Source organism: Nannobrachium achirus (genome assembly GCF_963921795.1).
Source record: "Nannobrachium achirus genome assembly, chromosome: 19".
Taxonomy (NCBI): Eukaryota; Metazoa; Chordata; class Actinopteri; order Myctophiformes; family Myctophidae; genus Nannobrachium; species Nannobrachium achirus.
The window spans coordinates 50,000,995-50,019,451 of record NC_137826.1 but is presented as its reverse complement, the minus strand read 5'-3'; the positions used below and the strand labels follow the sequence as shown (position 1 = coordinate 50,019,451).

At 41.5% G+C, this 18,457-nt stretch overlaps 2 protein-coding genes across 2 annotated transcripts; one reads left to right on the top strand and one right to left on the bottom strand.

Annotated features, from left to right (window-relative positions):
- Positions 1-2,494: 2,494 nt before the first annotated feature.
- On the top strand, positions 2,495-8,750 carry LOC308304901 (uncharacterized protein; the record flags this gene model as incomplete). Its single annotated transcript, XM_080749527.1, has 4 exons — positions 2,495-2,502; positions 3,526-3,634; positions 5,580-5,802; positions 6,854-8,750. The coding sequence occupies 4 exons, from the start codon at positions 2,495-2,497 to the stop codon at positions 6,976-6,978; spliced, it is 465 nt and encodes a 154-aa protein (XP_080605653.1). The 3' UTR covers positions 6,979-8,750.
- A 3,001-nt stretch (positions 8,751-11,751) lies between these two features.
- Positions 11,752-17,832, bottom strand: LOC308304900 (uncharacterized protein; the record flags this gene model as incomplete). The annotated part of the gene is made up of 4 exons (XM_080749526.1): positions 11,752-13,648; positions 14,700-14,922; positions 16,903-17,009; positions 17,622-17,832. 4 exons carry the CDS (start codon positions 17,830-17,832, stop codon positions 13,524-13,526), a joined length of 666 nt encoding a protein of 221 aa, XP_080605652.1. The 3' UTR covers positions 11,752-13,523.
- Between the last annotated feature and the right edge of the window lie 625 nt (positions 17,833-18,457).

The following is an 18,457-nucleotide window of genomic DNA, read 5'->3' as shown; positions in this document are numbered from 1 at the left end:
CAAATAGAAAATATAACAATTTGTATTGCAATCTATGTTTTTACATGTGAATGAACTGGAAATCACACTAGATGTACAACTTTCCCCAGCACCAGTTCCAACATGCATGGCAGGGTACCTGTGAGGGTGGACCTGCGTGGTCTGTGGTTCTGGACCTTAGAGAGCCTCTGGACCACTCGGGTTTCAGTTTCACCCAGAAATGCATAAAGCTCAAAATAGGAGGGGTTGATAAAAGCCAGACGGATATGCTCCATCACCTTGAAGAACGAAAAACAGATAACTCATTATTTTCTCCCGACTGCATATTGTCTGAACAACATTTAAAGGTTGTGTAAGTGATTTATTCTCCACGATCTTTAATCAGTTGAAACACAAAAAGAACAGACCTGATTAAAGCTCTCCCTGCGGTATGGATAGCTGTCCATCTGGTTCAGCCACAACATGGCAGCGTCAAACACCAGCTCCTCCTTGGACACATTGAGATCATCGTTGGCAAGAATCTCTGTCAGTTTGTCCTTGGTGAGAGAGATGAACTCTTCCTATTACAATAACAAAATACAGTACATGAGATATATAACCAGTCTGTTCTCATAGTTCATGAACTAACCTGTCCTCCTCTCAAGAGCTCACTGGTGAGAGTGACACGGACAAGTCAAAGTAATGGGTGTCCCAGAATCGGAAAATAATCCATGTCTATACGCGACGATCAATTAAAGATAAAGGTTTCTGCGTCAACCTCAAGCCCCTCGTCACAGCTCAAAGCCCACCGAATAAAATTACATTTGACAAAATAGATATTTAAAACGGGAAAAATTATACCAGGTAGAATGTTCAAAATCTGGACACATAAAATGCCTTATTGCAGATCCCGATGGTGTAAAAAATGAAAGAAAAAAAAGAACAGCTAGACCCATTAATCAGTCTGGCTCTAAAATGTAAGTGTAGTCCCCATAGTTAGTACAGCCATGAAGCAGCGCACAGCGGGTTGTGTGTTGGACTGGCGAGTGGAGTCCCGGGTTCAATCCCCAGTTCCGCGCATCACAACATGTGCATTCTTCAATATCTGACCTGCTGGTAGACGTCACTGAAGTGTTCCAGAATGTAATCCATGCTGTGTTTCATCAACATCTGACAGGAGTGGAGCTCAGCAAAGCAGTGAATTCCTACACAGTTCTTCATATCCATCTGACGCTCCATGGCAAGGATCTCTGCCATTTTGTCCACAGAGAGTGAGAGGAACTCTTCCTATTGGCACAACAATACAGTATATTAGATGATAAATTAGTTACCATTCTGCTTCAAACCCATGCTTCCTGAAATAAAACTAATACAAAAATCTCTTTTCAAGTGCTCACTAGTGAAAGGTGAGAGTGACAATGACAAGTGAGAGTAGCTGGTTAATATTCAGTCAATTTAATGTCAGCCCGATATATATAATATATATGATTAAAATGTACGTATGTAACCTTCAATGTCTGACCTGCTGGTAGACGTCACTGAAGTGTTCCAGAATGTAATCCATGCTGTGTTTCATCAACATCTGACAGGAGTGGAGCTCAGCAAAGCAGTGAATTCCTACACAGTTCTTTATATCCATCTGACGCTCCATGTAATGACAGCAGGCCTCTTGAACAGCTGTGACACCCAGCAGGTTGGATGCTGCTAGCAGGGCCTGCAACAAATCAAAAACATTATCCCAAATAAAAAAGAAAAAAGGGTATGACACTATAAAATAAATGCCGTTTTGTCCATGAATTGTATATTGTGATTTTTAGTAGTGGTCATTGATAGTCATATCTATACATCTATGTATATGCTCTATAATGTTCAATTACAAAATCGCAATTAAATCATCAATCACGATTATTGTATGACAATTAATGTCAACTTAAGTTCATAGTTCATGGTCGGGATGTCAATGGACTGTGGGCACAATGAATAAGGTTTATGATAATACATTACCTTCACATTGACTGAGGAGATGATCAGCTGTGAAGTGTAGGCATATCCCACCAACAGGTCAATCTCCTGAGGTTCTACATCCATCATGTCAACCTTCTCCTGTCTGGACTCCTTCATGCCAGTTGTAAACATCTTCTGTTCAGGTTAAAAAGTTGAAATATTGGATTTCAGTGGTCATGATTTAGGCTTTTCTCATTTACATAATGTGTACACAAATAAAACAAGTAATTAAGTATTATTATATATTTTTTTGGTTAGACAGACATATTTTTAGGTGGGACACCAATTTGAAGCTGATAATTCAGTTCTCTGTCCTGATTGGACCTTTATATTGTATCCTGTATTAGTTCTCTCTCTCTGGACTGGATGAAATTATGATCCTCTCATTTTATTTTTATTCTAGAGCTGGAGAGATGGGGAGACCACTGTTACTGAACACCACACACAATAGGGCAATGATTCACTTACAGCTCCCATCATATTTATCATTATATTCAGATGAAAGCCAAGACAGAATGTTGTCATTCCCTTAATGTTGATGTAGAGTTGAGGACAAGGACGCGCGGAGAATGTTATAGTCGGGGAGCCACAAGCCCAAAAGCTCAAAGAAAAGGGTTGAACCCATCGACTTCTCTATACAGGAAAAGAAGATATTTAAAAAAAGAAAAGATCTGCTTTAAGTAGCATGTGAGGGGTCAAACTAGGGGTTCTTCATGATTCTGAATCCATGACACACATTTGTTTTGCATGAAAAACATTCCTTGGGCTAAAAACAGCCCCATAAAATTGAAAAGTGCCTCTCATTCTGGGTACCTGATTGACAAAATAAATAGAAAAAAAATCAATCAATTAAATAAAGCTTGATTCAAGCCAAGAGGCTTGGAAGAGGCAAGACACCATTTGACTTCCATAGAGAATTAATTAGACGACAACCTCCCCCCCTTCATTCTCAAAGGACAAGGAGTGATATACCCTTTCCTTGTCCTTTAGTAAGTAAAGGACAAGGAGAGGGTATATCACTCTTTAGTGTGAATGCACAACCAGCTCTCTTAAAATCTCGTAAAAATAGTACGAATTGACGTTTTTACTTTCGTACATAGAATACTAAAAAGGCCAATTATTCGTACAATTCATACGAAAACGTCCCCCAGTCAAATCTACGGCAGGAGGCACGTTCCGAGGCGAGCCGAAGAAGCACGGAAAAACCCGAGCGGCGCCATCTTGGTTTGAGCCGCTGCTTATAATAAAAATATAAATAATAATAATGGAATTGCATTTTTATAGCGCTTTTCCAAGTGCCTTATAGGGCTTTTCCAAGTGCTCAAAGCACTTTATTATTGTGCTGTAATAGATGTTGACAGAATGTCTTTACACAACCTGATTCACGCTGATATCGCTTTTGTTGTTGTTGTTTTTTTATTATATATATTTAACAAGGAAGTCCCGCCTACTGCAGTGCATCCGGTTTACTCCCGTTGCACTTCCTTTCACTTTCACCCATAGAGTATGCTTACACCACCGTCCCACTTGCAAAAGACGTGCTGTTTCCGTGATCCGCTCTAGACCGGATGGTCAAAGTGTTCACACACACACACACACACACACACACAGACTGGCTGGAGGCTCGCGACACGGATTATGTTTTCTTTCTTCAATTGAAAAGTCCATTCAGGTAAGATAATAAATACGTTACATCATATGCACCACCACCACCACTAATGTTAGAATGTGTAGGTACTGTAGCAAAGGGTGTATGCCTGTCTGGTTTGTTGAGAGGGACATATATTCATAACTCTAAAGTAAGCTAAACAAGCTAAGCTAAGCTAGGCTAATTTAGGCTAATTTAGACAAGGCGGTCTGGGGTCTTATACGTTTTCAGGCCAGGGACCCCCTAGCTTATAGAGAGAGGTGAAGCAGGGACCCCTTACCTGAGAGAGAGGGACCCTTAGCTGAGAGATTAAGCAGGCTGCTTTGTCTCTCTCTCTCAGCTAAGGGGTTTGAAGATTGATTGAAGACTTTATTAGAAGTTTGCATAGGAAAAGGTACAGTTTCATGACGGTACAGTTCACTGGTACAAGGTCTACTAAAAAGAGATCCATGAAAAGACTAAGCTTATTTCCACTGGAAACCATTGAAGTATCTCATATAACATTGAATGACAGACAAATAGAACACAGTACTATGCAGTAGATATGTAAAGAAAAATAAAAAAAATAAAACAGTAAGTCTAAACAAACAGTATATACAAAGAAGGGGCAGGGTAGGGTTGGGCTAGGTTAGTTTTTTTTACCAGTTGCGAACGGCTGCTGCCTGTAAGTGCTGAAGCAGGGACCCCTTAGCTGAGAGAGGGATGAAGCAAGCAGGGACCCCCTTAGCATGCTTTGAATGCTTTGTTGTCAGTATTAAAGTGATTGGTAAAGCCACTGTTCTTTACTTCAACAGGGGGTCCGGGGGTCCCTAGAGTTACTACAGGGGGGTCTTCCAAATCTTTGAGTGATAGACACTTTTGTTTATTAACCACTTGAACCCTAGCGTCCATATTCTGAGAACTCTAGTCAAAAATATCAGATCTCCTATTTATTATCTCCTAGAGCTTTGGGGAAAGAGCAGACTAAGTACAGAGTGAATGGTCAAGTTTATTAATATTGACAGTTCAAGTGGTTAAATATCTGAAAACACAAATTGACATGAAAATACACTGATGGTTGTGCTGTCAAACAATGAAACTATATGGAATCTATGAACAGGTTGTGGAGGTCCCTGCTTCAATCTCTCTCAACTAAGGGGTCCTTGGCCTGAAAACGTTGATTAATCGGTCAATTATTTAAGCAATTAATCAGATTGTGGCATTTGTTTAGGTATTACCTCATACATTCTGATTAAAGAATAGCTACACATTTGTCAGGCTAAAGGGTAACAGTATTCTTTTCAATTAGGTCATTTAAAAATAAATATTCAAGTCATATTTTTAGCAGGGTTCCCACGGTCATGAAATTACTGGAAATATTTTGAAATATTTTGAAAAATATTGCCTGGAAGGTCCTGGAGAAATAGCTATGCGTTCTTTGGTTATTGATTTTGTACCTCTGAAATGACAAATTAAACCTGGGCCAAAAAAACTTCAAATATTAGAGGCAGAATTGTGAAAATAGCCGATCTACATGCTCTCAACATGCGAGGCGTTGTGAGCATGTAGATCTGCTATTTTCACAATAGAACAGTGTTATACAAAATTGCTCAACTCTTAGTGCTCGTCACAGTGCTGGGGTCCCCAGTAAAAATATGATTATTTGGGGGGTCACGGCCTGAAAAGGTTGAGAACCACTGGCATACACTACCTGTCTTTGGGCATTGCGCATAGGAGTAAGCAACATGTTATTGAGCTGAATTATTGTTATATAGTCCTGGATATTGGGTTAAATATTGGAAAATTAATTGGAAAAGATTTGTGGGAACCCTGAGTAATACGTGTGTGTGTGTGTGTGTGTGTGTGTGTGTGTGTGTGTGTGTGTGTGTGTGTGTGTGTGTGTGTGTGTGTGTGTGTGTGTGTGTGTGTGTGTGTGTGTGTGTGTGTGTGTGTGTGTGTGTGTGTGTGTGTGTGTGTCTATTACTACCAGCGGGGCATCCTGGCCAAGGTGGAAGGGCAGCGACTGGCCTACCAGTTCAAAGAAATTCCCAAGAACATCCGCTTCATCGACGAGGAAGACTGGAGGTGGAGATGGAGGCGGACGGCGGGCAGTCGGACCTCCAACACCTCCACCAGCAGCAGGAAGCCACGGCCCCCCAGCCCCAGCAGACCAGCTACGTCACCGTCGTCCCAGCCAACCCCACCAGCATCAGGTAGGCCTGTCACAATTATTACCAGGGTTCCCACGGTCATGAAATTCCTGGAAATACTTTGAAATTAGAAACATATTTTTCCAGTACTGGAAAAGTTTTGGAATTGATCAAGGGTCCTGGAAGGTCCTGGAAAAAATATCTATGCATTGTCTTTGGTTATTGATTTTGTTAATACCTCTGAAATGACAAATTAAACATGCCAATTTGTCAAATATTAGAGGCAGAAATTGTGAAAATAGCCGATCTTGCGAGGCGTTGTGAGCATGTAGATCAGCTATTTTCACAATAGAACCGTTTTATACAAAATTCCTCAACTCTTAGTGCTCGTCAGGGTGCCGGGTTCCCAGTTAAAACATGATTATTTCGGGGGTCACGGCCTGAAAAGGTTGAGAACCACTGGCATACACTACCTGTCTTTGGGCATTGCGCATAGGATGCAGCGACCTGTTATTGAGCTGAATTATTGCTATATAGTCCTGGAAATTGGGTTAAATATTCTGGAAAAGTTTTGGAAATGAATTGATAAAAAGGTGTGGGAACCCTGTTCTAGTTCTTTAGCACAGTATTAATAGAAATTCCAGCGATTATTTGCCGATTCAATTACGATTATTAAACTAGTAAGACGCCTCAGGGCGACAATTCTTGGCCATCTGGCCAGTGATGTATATCGGACCAGTTACCCATATACTATGGAGATCCATGTACTGTATATAGTACATCCCTTGTATGCCCATACATGGAGATCCCTGTCTGAACCAGCCGCACATATATGGGCTGTCTTCCTCCACATATGGGCAATTCCATTCTGTTAGATATGGGCTTAATCAGGGATCTCCATATATGGGCATAAAAGATTCTGGGGAATACCCATATATGGACTTTTACATAGGTGATGTCACCGGATGTATCAAGGGAACCAACCCATATGTAAAATGTGTACACACACGTCTACACGGAGACAAGCTGTGACATTTCTCATGGTAAACTGCGACCTTCAGTCGCAATGAGTTGGGGCACTCCAAATTTACACAAACTCTGTTTTTCTCCACAGATGAAGGTCAACGTTGCGGCTGTCTGACTGAAGCCTTGTGGATTGCCACGTCTGATCTCCGCAGCATGGACCTTTCTACAGCAGGAGCAGCATTATCACTGCCTGTCCCCCGTTTAGACACCTAACATGTGCTATTCACCACATTGGAACACTTGTGGACTGAACTCTTTACATTCGGATTTGGTGGAAAGATTTGTGGACTGCCTGAGGACAATGAAACAAAATGGACGTCCACACAAGCTGCTCACCACCTTCTACCGGAATGGAGAGCACTCAGCAGCCTCGGTGTCTTTTTTCGCCTTGATGGATTGGTGTCAGGCATAATCGCCTATAACATTTTCGCCAGGTCTTTTCGCGTGGCACTTTCGCCGTGGAGGAGAGCCTTTTCACCAGGCTTGTCTGGTCGATTCAGCACAGTTGAAGAGCCATTTCGCCTACCCTCATGCAGTCTCTCAGAATATCCATGTTTGCCTCACCTGTCTGCTGTCGGTGACCATTACACTATCCTATGCACTCCATAGAAATCAAATTAATACAGATTAGAGCTATTGGAATCAGGTGCCGCTCTGGATGCATTTATTTTAACAAGCGCATGTCATCTCTGGTCGAATCCCCGCACCAATTGACAAATATTAGAGGCAGAAATTGTGAAAATAGCTGATCTACATGCTCACCCCAGTTTAAAATATGCACTGCACCTGCATAGGGCCATAACCATATGGCTAATTAATTCTTTGGACGCACCTGACCTGATTCCAATAACTATATGTATTGATGTGATTACTATGGAGTGTATTATGTGCATAGTCGTGTAATGGTCACAGTCACTATAATATTTAAGGGATGCCAGGACAGACTGACAGCATAATTGAGCATAGAGATACAGATTAGAGCTTTGGAATCAGTGTCCAAATAATTAATTAATTGATACGTGCACTGCTGCGCAAGGTCATGAGTCATGATTTCCTCCTGATATACATCAAACATTTGATTTGGAAGAGAGCCTACTACTGCTGCTTTATGGTGAAGAAGGTTTGTGAAATATATAGGATATGCAGCAAAATTGTTCTGGTGGGAGGCGTGCAGATCCCCCGCAAGCATAAACTTTCTGTCTGGTTCTGGTGCGCTCTCCTCTGCTCTGTGCCAGAGAGAGAGAGAGAGAGAGAGAGAGAGCGGCACCTGATTCCAATAGCTCTAATCTGTATCAATTTGATTTCTATGGAGTGCATATGATAGTGTAATGGTCACCCCAGCAGACAGGTGAGGCAAACATGGACATTCTGAGGGACTGCATGAGGGTAGGCGAAATGGCTCTTCAACTGTGGTGAATCGACCAGACAGGCTGTTACGCTGTTGTTGCATCAAGGGCAGACGTTGTTTTGAAAATGGTGCATTATCTTGTGGATGAATACATGGAAAATATATGGAAAGATACAATATCACGATATATTTCCAATCTGTATCACAATACACAATCTCATCACGATTCTTTCTCATGTTGGTTTTTATGTTTATCTTTCAAGTTACTCAACAGTCAACCACCTACAAGATAACAAAAAATAAAAGGAAAAAGGACGTTCCAGGGACGTTTGAGAACTACTGATTTAGACAAAATTGCAAATTCTCTATTAACAATTCAACAGGCTCCCTCATTGTATCACAATATACTGTATACAATATCTCTGAAGAGGCGTATCAACAATATTTATCACCATATCGCCCACCCCTACTGTTAAAGCCAAATTGACATTATTGTGTTTATTTATATTTGATTGAAATGCATGGCCTGGCCTTGTCAATTGTCTTTGTAAGCTTCAGGTGGTTGTTATGGCAATCAAATTGTTCCTGTCATCTGTCAATCACTGTTGGTTTTCGACCGTGTTTATCGTGTTATGCTGTGCAGGTGCTTTTGTTTTAAGATCTTTTGCATATTACTGTTTTTTGAATCAATAAATGGATTGTCATATCCAACTTAATATCTACTCTGTACTTATTAACCACACACTACATGCGTGTATGTTTTATTGGTAAGCCGTGAGTCAGATGATAAACCTTTGTGCTGTATACAGTAAGTCTGCATTACAGTAACGGTATTAGTGTGCTATTACATAGTAATAATGCAGTGATACAACTAAGCAGTTAACATAAGCGCTGTAGAGCAAGGGTCTTCCACAGGGGATCCGGGACCCCTAGGGGGTCTTCAGAATTACTACAAGGGATCCTCCAAATCTTTGAGTAATAGAAACATTTCTTTCTTCTTTTTTATATGAACCACTGTTATGCTGAGAACTTTAGCCAAAAATAGCAGATCTACAAACTCACAACGTCTCGTGCTGCGAGGCCGTGTGAGCTTGTAGATCGGCTATATTCGGCAAGGAGGTTTGGTGTCGTGGAGAAAAAGAGCAGACTAAGTACAGAGTGAAAGGCCAAGTTTATTAAGTATTGACGGTTCAAGTGGTTACAGTAAATACTCTGATGATTGTGCTGTCAAACAATGGAACTATGGAATCTCTGAAAAGGTTATAGGGGTCCCTGCTTCATTTCTCTCTCAACTAAAGGGTCCTTGGCCTGAACACGTTGAAGACCTCTGCTGTAGAGCTCTGTAGACCCTAATGGCTTTATATTTATACTATTTTGATAGAATACTGATGTTTTAATTATAGCATACTGGTCCAATATGGCACTCTTTTATCTCTGTGTTATTATCTTCCACTGTAATACATACAGTTTTACAACAATGTAAAACATAACTATGAGGAAGATATTATATTATGGTTTAGCTGTCTGTCATTATGTCACCCACAATATAGGACACTGTCACACATGTCTTCAATGCTGTCCATTTTAATTCTTTATAAGGGCTTTAAAGCTTTGATCAGCCCAATTATGGAAGAGGGAGTAGCTGGGTAGGGTTTAAGGGGTAGGCCAGATTTGTTCAATATACAGTATTGATGTTTGCTTTATTGGCATAAGAAAACATATGTTTACATTGCCAAAGCCAAGTGTCAATTAAGAAATCGCACCCGTGTGAAGTGAGAGGTACTTACTTTGTCTCTGATTTCTCTCTTGGCTTGGCTATCTTTCTTGGCCATCTCTTTGTCTGTTCCCTTTGTCCTCTCCCTCGCTCGTTGATTGTGAATGAATATGAGATATTTCAAGCACTACAGGCATGTTGTTCATTGCCTTACCAAGTTCATTCACAGCCTGTGTCCCTATCAGAACATCTGGAAATGTGAGTGGTTTAGTTTAGTTCCCCTTGATGGGTAGGTTAGTCTCCACAGAAGAACATCTGAGATGACCTGGTCCTTTGCTCTGTGACAGTGTCCTGCAAAGCAGAGTCTTCTTTGTGCCATCACAACTGTGAGATGGGAGGGATGCCTCTATAAATCTGAGCTTTAGTGGGATGGTTTCTCCATGAAAGGTTCTGGACATGCATGAGAACTCTTTATTCATTGTCCATGTTTACAGCTAGGGTTAGGGTTAGGGTTAGAGATACTGTCCACACAGGTTTTGAACAGGTGCTTACAGCTCTTGAGATGTCTAACTGCCATATGGGATGTAGCTTATTGCAAGCACTCCAGACCTGTTGCTCATTGCCACACACACCAAGTTCATTCACAATCAGTCCTGTGTCCCTACTCAGAACATCTGGAAATGTGAGTAGTCTAATTCCGCTTGATGGGTAGGGTTATCTCCACATAAGAATATTAAAGATGACCTACCTGGTCCTTTGCTCTGTGACTGTGCTGCAAAGCAAAGAGTCTTCTTTTGTGCTTCCAGTACATTATTGCGTTATTAACATTTAAATAACCAGGATATATAACTACAAATTATCAAATGGATACTCCTTTTATATTGAATGATGTCACAGTTATGTCATAGTATATGACAGACCTCGAAGTGTGTCATGACCTAGAAGTACGGTATGTCATGTTTGCACCACTCACTTCACACAGGTGCGATTTCTTATACAGATAGATGGGGCACATAGCGTTTTTGATGTCATTAGTCCGACGTCGCATTAGTCCGAGGCTGGTGAATGCTAACCTGCCGACGATGGTGAATGATAATCTAGTGAATGATAACCATAGACTCCACAGTCCACACCCTCCTATCTAGCATCAGGGTCTACAGAGCTCTACAGTGTTATTAGCTAAACCCTCCACAATCACCTATCTAATATCAGGGTCTACAGAGCTCTACAGCAGAGGTCTTCAACGTGTTCAGGCCAAGGACCCTTTAGTTGAGAGAGAAATGAAGCAGGGACCCCTATAACCTTTTCAGAGATTCCATAGTTCCATTGTTTGACAGCACAATCATCAGAGTATTTACTGTAACCACTTGAACCGTCAATACTTAATAAACTTGGCCTTTCACTCTGTACTTAGTCTGCTCTTTTTCTCCACGACACCAAACCTCCTTGCCGAATATAGCCGATCTACAAGCTCACACGGCCTCGCAGCACGAGACGTTGTGAGTTTGTAGATCTGCTATTTTTGGCTAAAGTTCTCAGCATAACAGTGGTTCATATAAAAAAGAAGAAAGAAATGTTTCTATTACTCAAAGATTTGGAGGATCCCTTGTAGTAATTCTGAAGACCCCCTAGGGGTCCCGGATCCCCTGTGGAAGACCCTTGCTCTACAGCGCTTATGTTAACTGCTTAGTTGTATCACTGCATTATTACTATGTAATAGCACACTAATACCGTTACTGTAATGCAGACTTACTGTATACAGCACAAAGGTTTATCATCTGACTCACGGCTTACCAATAAAACATACACGCATGTAGTGTGTGGTTAATAAGTACAGAGTAGATATTAAGTTGGATATGACAATCCATTTATTGATTCAAAAAACAGTAATATGCAAAAGATCTTAAAACAAAAGCACCTGCACAGCATAACACGATAAACACGGTCGAAAACCAACAGTGATTGACAGATGACAGGAACAATTTGATTGCCATAACAACCACCTGAAGCTTACAAAGACAATTGACAAGGCCAGGCCATGCATTTCAATCAAATATAAATAAACACAATAATGTCAATTTGGCTTTAACAGTAGGGGTGGGCGATATGGTGATAAATATTGTTGATACGCCTCTTCAGAGATATTGTATACAGTATATTGTGATACAATGAGGGAGCCTGTTGAATTGTTAATAGAGAATTTGCAATTTTGTCTAAATCAGTAGTTCTCAAACGTCCCTGGAACGTCCTTTTTCCTTTTATTTTTTGTTATCTTGTAGGTGGTTGACTGTTGAGTAACTTGAAAGATAAACATAAAAACCAACATGAGAAAGAATCGTGATGAGATTGTGTATTGTGATACAGATTGGAAATATATCGTGATATTGTATCTTTCCATATATTTTCCATGTATTCATCCACAAGATAATGCACCATTTTCAAAACAACGTCTGCCCTTGATGCAACAACAGCGTAACAGCCTGTCTGGTCGATTCACCACAGTTGAAGAGCCATTTCGCCTACCCTCATGCAGTCCCTCAGAATGTCCATGTTTGCCTCACCTGTCTGCTGGGGTGACCATTACACTATCATATGCACTCCATAGAAATCAAATTGATACAGATTAGAGCTATTGGAATCAGGTGCCGCTCTCTCTCTCTCTCTCTCTCTCTCTCTGGCACAGAGCAGAGGAGAGCGCACCAGAACCAGACAGAAAGTTTATGCTTGCGGGGGATCTGCACGCCTCCCACCAGAACAATTTTGCTGCATATCCTATATATTTCACAAACCTTCTTCACCATAAAGCAGCAGTAGTAGGCTCTCTTCCAAATCAAATGTTTGATGTATATCAGGAGGAAATCATGACTCATGACCTTGCGCAGCAGTGCACGTATCAATTAATTAATTATTTGGACACTGATTCCAAAGCTCTAATCTGTATCTCTATGCTCAATTATGCTGTCAGTCTGTCCTGGCATCCCTTAAATATTATAGTGACTGTGACCATTACACGACTATGCACATAATACACTCCATAGTAATCACATCAATACATATAGTTATTGGAATCAGGTCAGGTGCGTCCAAAGAATTAATTAGCCATATGGTTATGGCCCTATGCAGGTGCAGTGCATATTTTAAACTGGGGTGAGCATGTAGATCAGCTATTTTCACAATTTCTGCCTCTAATATTTGTCAATTGGTGCGGGGATTCGACCAGAGATGACATGCGCTTGTTAAAATAAATGCATCCAGAGCGGCACCTGATTCCAATAGCTCTAATCTGTATTAATTTGATTTCTATGGAGTGCATAGGATAGTGTAATGGTCACCGACAGCAGACAGGTGAGGCAAACATGGATATTCTGAGAGACTGCATGAGGGTAGGCGAAATGGCTCTTCAACTGTGCTGAATCGACCAGACAAGCCTGGTGAAAAGGCTCTCCTCCACGGCGAAAGTGCCACGCGAAAAGACCTGGCGAAAATGTTATAGGCGATTATGCCTGACACCAATCCATCAAGGCGAAAAAAGACACCGAGGCTGCTGAGTGCTCTCCATTCCGGTAGAAGGTGGTGAGCAGCTTGTGTGGACGTCCATTTTGTTTCATTGTCCTCAGGCAGTCCACAAATCTTTCCACCAAATCCGAATGTAAAGAGTTCAGTCCACAAGTGTTCCAATGTGGTGAATAGCACATGTTAGGTGTCTAAACGGGGGACAGGCAGTGATAATGCTGCTCCTGCTGTAGAAAGGTCCATGCTGCGGAGATCAGACGTGGCAATCCACAAGGCTTCAGTCAGACAGCCGCAACGTTGACCTTCATCTGTGGAGAAAAACAGAGTTTGTGTAAATTTGGAGTGCCCCAACTCATTGCGACTGAAGGTCGCAGTTTACCATGAGAAATGTCACAGCTTGTCTCCGTGTAGACGTGTGTGTACACATTTTACATATGGGTTGGTTCCCTTGATACATCCGGTGACATCACCTATGTAAAAGTCCATATATGGGTATTCCCCAGAATCTTTTATGCCCATATATGGAGATCCCTGATTAAGCCCATATCTAACAGAATGGAATTGCCCATATGTGGAGGAAGACAGCCCATATATGTGCGGCTGGTTCAGACAGGGATCTCCATGTATGGGCATACAAGGGATGTACTATATACAGTACATGGATCTCCATAGTATATGGGTAACTGGTCCGATATACATCACTGGCCAGATGGCCAAGAATTGTCGCCCTGAGGCGTCTTACTAGTTTAATAATCGTAATTGAATCGGCAAATAATCGCTGGAATTTCTATTAATACTGTGCTAAAGAACTAGAACAGGGTTCCCACACCTTTTTATCAATTCATTTCCAAAACTTTTCCAGAATATTTAACCCAATTTCCAGGACTATATAGCAATAATTCAGCTCAATAACAGGTCGCTGCATCCTATGCGCAATGCCCAAAGACAGGTAGTGTATGCCAGTGGTTCTCAACCTTTTCAGGCCGTGACCCCCGAAATAATCATGTTTTAACTGGGAACCCGGCACCCTGACGAGCACTAAGAGTTGAGGAATTTTGTATAAAACGGTTCTATTGTGAAAATAGCTGATCTACATGCTCACAACGCCTCGCAAGATCGGCTATTTTCACAATTTCTGCCTCTAATATTTGACAAATTGGCATGTTTAATTTGTCATTTCAGAGGTATTAACAAAATCAATAACCAAAGACAATGCATAGATATTTTTTCCAGGACCTTCCAGGACCCTTGATCAATTCCAAAACTTTTCCAGTACTGGAAAAATATGTTTCTAATTTCAAAGTATTTCCAGGAATTTCATGACCGTGGGAACCCTGGTAATAATTGTGACAGGCCTACCTGATGCTGGTGGGGTTGGCTGGGACGACGGTGACGTAGCTGGTCTGCTGGGGCTGGGGGGCCGTGGCTTCCTGCTGCTGGTGGAGGTGTTGGAGGTCCGACTGCCCGCCGTCCGCCTCCATCTCCACCTCCAGTCTTCCTCGTCGATGAAGCGGATGTTCTTGGGAATTTCTTTGAACTGGTAGGCCAGTCGCTGCCCTTCCACCTTGGCCAGGATGCCCCGCTGGTAGTAATAGACACACACACACACACACACACACACACACACACACACACACACACACACACACACACACACACACACACACACACACACACACACACACACACACACACACACACACACACACACACACACACACACACACACACACACACACACACACACACACACACACACACACACGTATTACTCAGGGTTCCCACAAATCTTTTCCAATTAATTTTCCAATATTTAACCCAATATCCAGGACTATATAACAATAATTCAGCTCAATAACATGTTGCTTACTCCTATGCGCAATGCCCAAAGACAGGTAGTGTATGCCAGTGGTTCTCAACCTTTTCAGGCCGTGACCCCCCAAATAATCATATTTTTACTGGGGACCCCAGCACTGTGACGAGCACTAAGAGTTGAGCAATTTTGTATAACACTGTTCTATTGTGAAAATAGCAGATCTACATGCTCACAACGCCTCGCATGTTGAGAGCATGTAGATCGGCTATTTTCACAATTCTGCCTCTAATATTTGAAGTTTTTTTGGCCCAGGTTTAATTTGTCATTTCAGAGGTACAAAATCAATAACCAAAGAACGCATAGCTATTTCTCCAGGACCTTCCAGGCAATATTTTTCAAAATATTTCAAAATATTTCCAGTAATTTCATGACCGTGGGAACCCTGCTAAAAATATGACTTGAATATTTATTTTTAAATGACCTAATTGAAAAGAATACTGTTACCCTTTAGCCTGACAAATGTGTAGCTATTCTTTAATCAGAATGTATGAGGTAATACCTAAACAAATGCCACAATCTGATTAATTGCTTAAATAATTGACCGATTAATCAACGTTTTCAGGCCAAGGACCCCTTAGTTGAGAGAGATTGAAGCAGGGACCTCCACAACCTGTTCATAGATTCCATATAGTTTCATTGTTTGACAGCACAACCATCAGTGTATTTTCATGTCAATTTGTGTTTTCAGATATTTAACCACTTGAACTGTCAATATTAATAAACTTGACCATTCACTCTGTACTTAGTCTGCTCTTTCCCCAAAGCTCTAGGAGATAATAAATAGGAGATCTGATATTTTTGACTAGAGTTCTCAGAATATGGACGCTAGGGTTCAAGTGGTTAATAAACAAAAGTGTCTATCACTCAAAGATTTGGAAGACCCCCCTGTAGTAACTCTAGGGACCCCCGGACCCCCTGTTGAAGTAAAGAACAGTGGCTTTACCAATCACTTTAATACTGACAACAAAGCATTCAAAGCATGCTAAGGGGGTCCCTGCTTGCTTCATCCCTCTCTCAGCTAAGGGGTCCCTGCTTCAGCACTTACAGGCAGCAGCCGTTCGCAACTGGTAAAAAAAACTAACCTAGCCCAACCCTACCCTGCCCCTTCTTTGTATATACTGTTTGTTTAGACTTACTGTTTTATTTTTTTTTATTTTTCTTTACATATCTACTGCATAGTACTGTGTTCTATTTGTCTGTCATTCAATGTTATATGAGATACTTCAATGGTTTCCAGTGGAAATAAGCTTAGTCTTTTCATGGATCTCTTTTTAGTAGACCTTGTACCAGTGAACTGTACCGTCATGAAACTGTACCTTTTCCTATGCAAACTTCTAATAAAGTCTTCAATCAATCTTCAAACCCCTTAGCTGAGAGAGAGAGACAAAGCAGCCTGCTTAATCTCTCAGCTAAGGGTCCCTCTCTCTCAGGTAAGGGGTCCCTGCTTCACCTCTCTCTATAAGCTAGGGGGTCCCTGGCCTGAAAACGTATAAGACCCCAGACCGCCTTGTCTAAATTAGCCTAAATTAGCCTAGCTTAGCTTAGCTTGTTTAGCTTACTTTAGAGTTATGAATATATGTCCCTCTCAACAAACCAGACAGGCATACACCCTTTGCTACAGTACCTACACATTCTAACATTAGTGGTGGTGGTGGTGCATATGATGTAACGTATTTATTATCTTACCTGAATGGACTTTTCAATTGAAGAAAGAAAACATAATCCGTGTCGCGAGCCTCCAGCCAGTCTGTGTGTGTGTGTGTGTGTGTGTGTGAACACTTTGACCATCCGGTCTAGAGCGGATCACGGAAACAGCACGTCTTTTGCAAGTGGGACGGTGGTGTAAGCATACTCTATGGGTGAAAGTGAAAGGAAGTGCAACGGGAGTAAACCGGATGCACTGCAGTAGGCGGGACTTCCTTGTTAAATATATATAATAAAAAAACAACAACAACAAAAGCGATATCAGCGTGAATCAGGTTGTGTAAAGACATTCTGTCAACATCTATTACAGCACAATAATAAAGTGCTTTGAGCACTTGGAAAAGCCCTATAAGGCACTTGGAAAAGCGCTATAAAAATGCAATTCCATTATTATTATTTATATTTTTATTATAAGCAGCGGCTCAAACCAAGATGGCGCCGCTCGGGTTTTTCCGTGCTTCTTCGGCTCGCCTCGGAACGTGCCTCCTGCCGTAGATTTGACTGGGGGACGTTTTCGTATGAATTGTACGAATAATTGGCCTTTTTAGTATTCTATGTACGAAAGTAAAAACGTCAATTCGTACTATTTTTACGAGATTTTAAGAGAGCTGGTTGGAATGCAGCCTATGTGTGCAGTGCACGCGCCTGGTTGAGACGTGTGTTTACCTCAAAGTAGGAGCTGAAGGAGGCCAGTACAGTACGGTGACAGGGGAACTGCTTTCCTCCACAGCACAGAATCACATCACACAAAGTGTTGTTTAGACGAAGCCTGTTGAGCTTCTCTAACATCTGGTTGGGATGTGTCTTCTCCATGAACACAAAGGTGTCACTCTCCACTGAGGATGGAGGGACACTGGTGACGTCCACAGGACAGGGAGCTGGACTGACATCAACTGGAATGCTTTCAGCCATGACTCTCTCTGCTAGACCAGCCTGTATGACAGAGAGCAAGGGATGAATGGTCTGCTATGTTTTACACATTGTTTACTGAACAGAAAGCCCATGGAGAGAAATGACAGATATAGTAACAATACCACAATGTAGAAATAAAATACCTTGTCATGTATTCAATCAATCATTATGCCGAATATCAAATAGCATCACATCAATCTCACTCCAATCAAACTTAGTAGCCAACAATGCATGACTCATCATGGCTTCTACCCCTGCTGCAGCAGCTAGTAGAAACAGGCCCCAAGCTAAATGCTAACTTGCTAAGTTGACAATAAGTTGACTCCACACATTCTTCAACACACTTTGACTTACACACAGTCAAGGCACAACACAAACATACATAATCCCATAGCATATTTCCCACAGCATATGCATTCCCAGTATAACCGTCTCACCTGCTAAATATACGAGAAATCACTCAAGTAGAACACTGCTACTGCTACATGCAGGAGTTTCCAATAATGAACATTTCCTGGTGGTCACTGTGGGTGTGGCCAGGTAGTTACCAATGTTGCCATGTCTGCTTATAATAAGCCATGTCTCCCTCTTGTCTAGGAGAAGGAATGTGTTCGTGGCTTGTCTG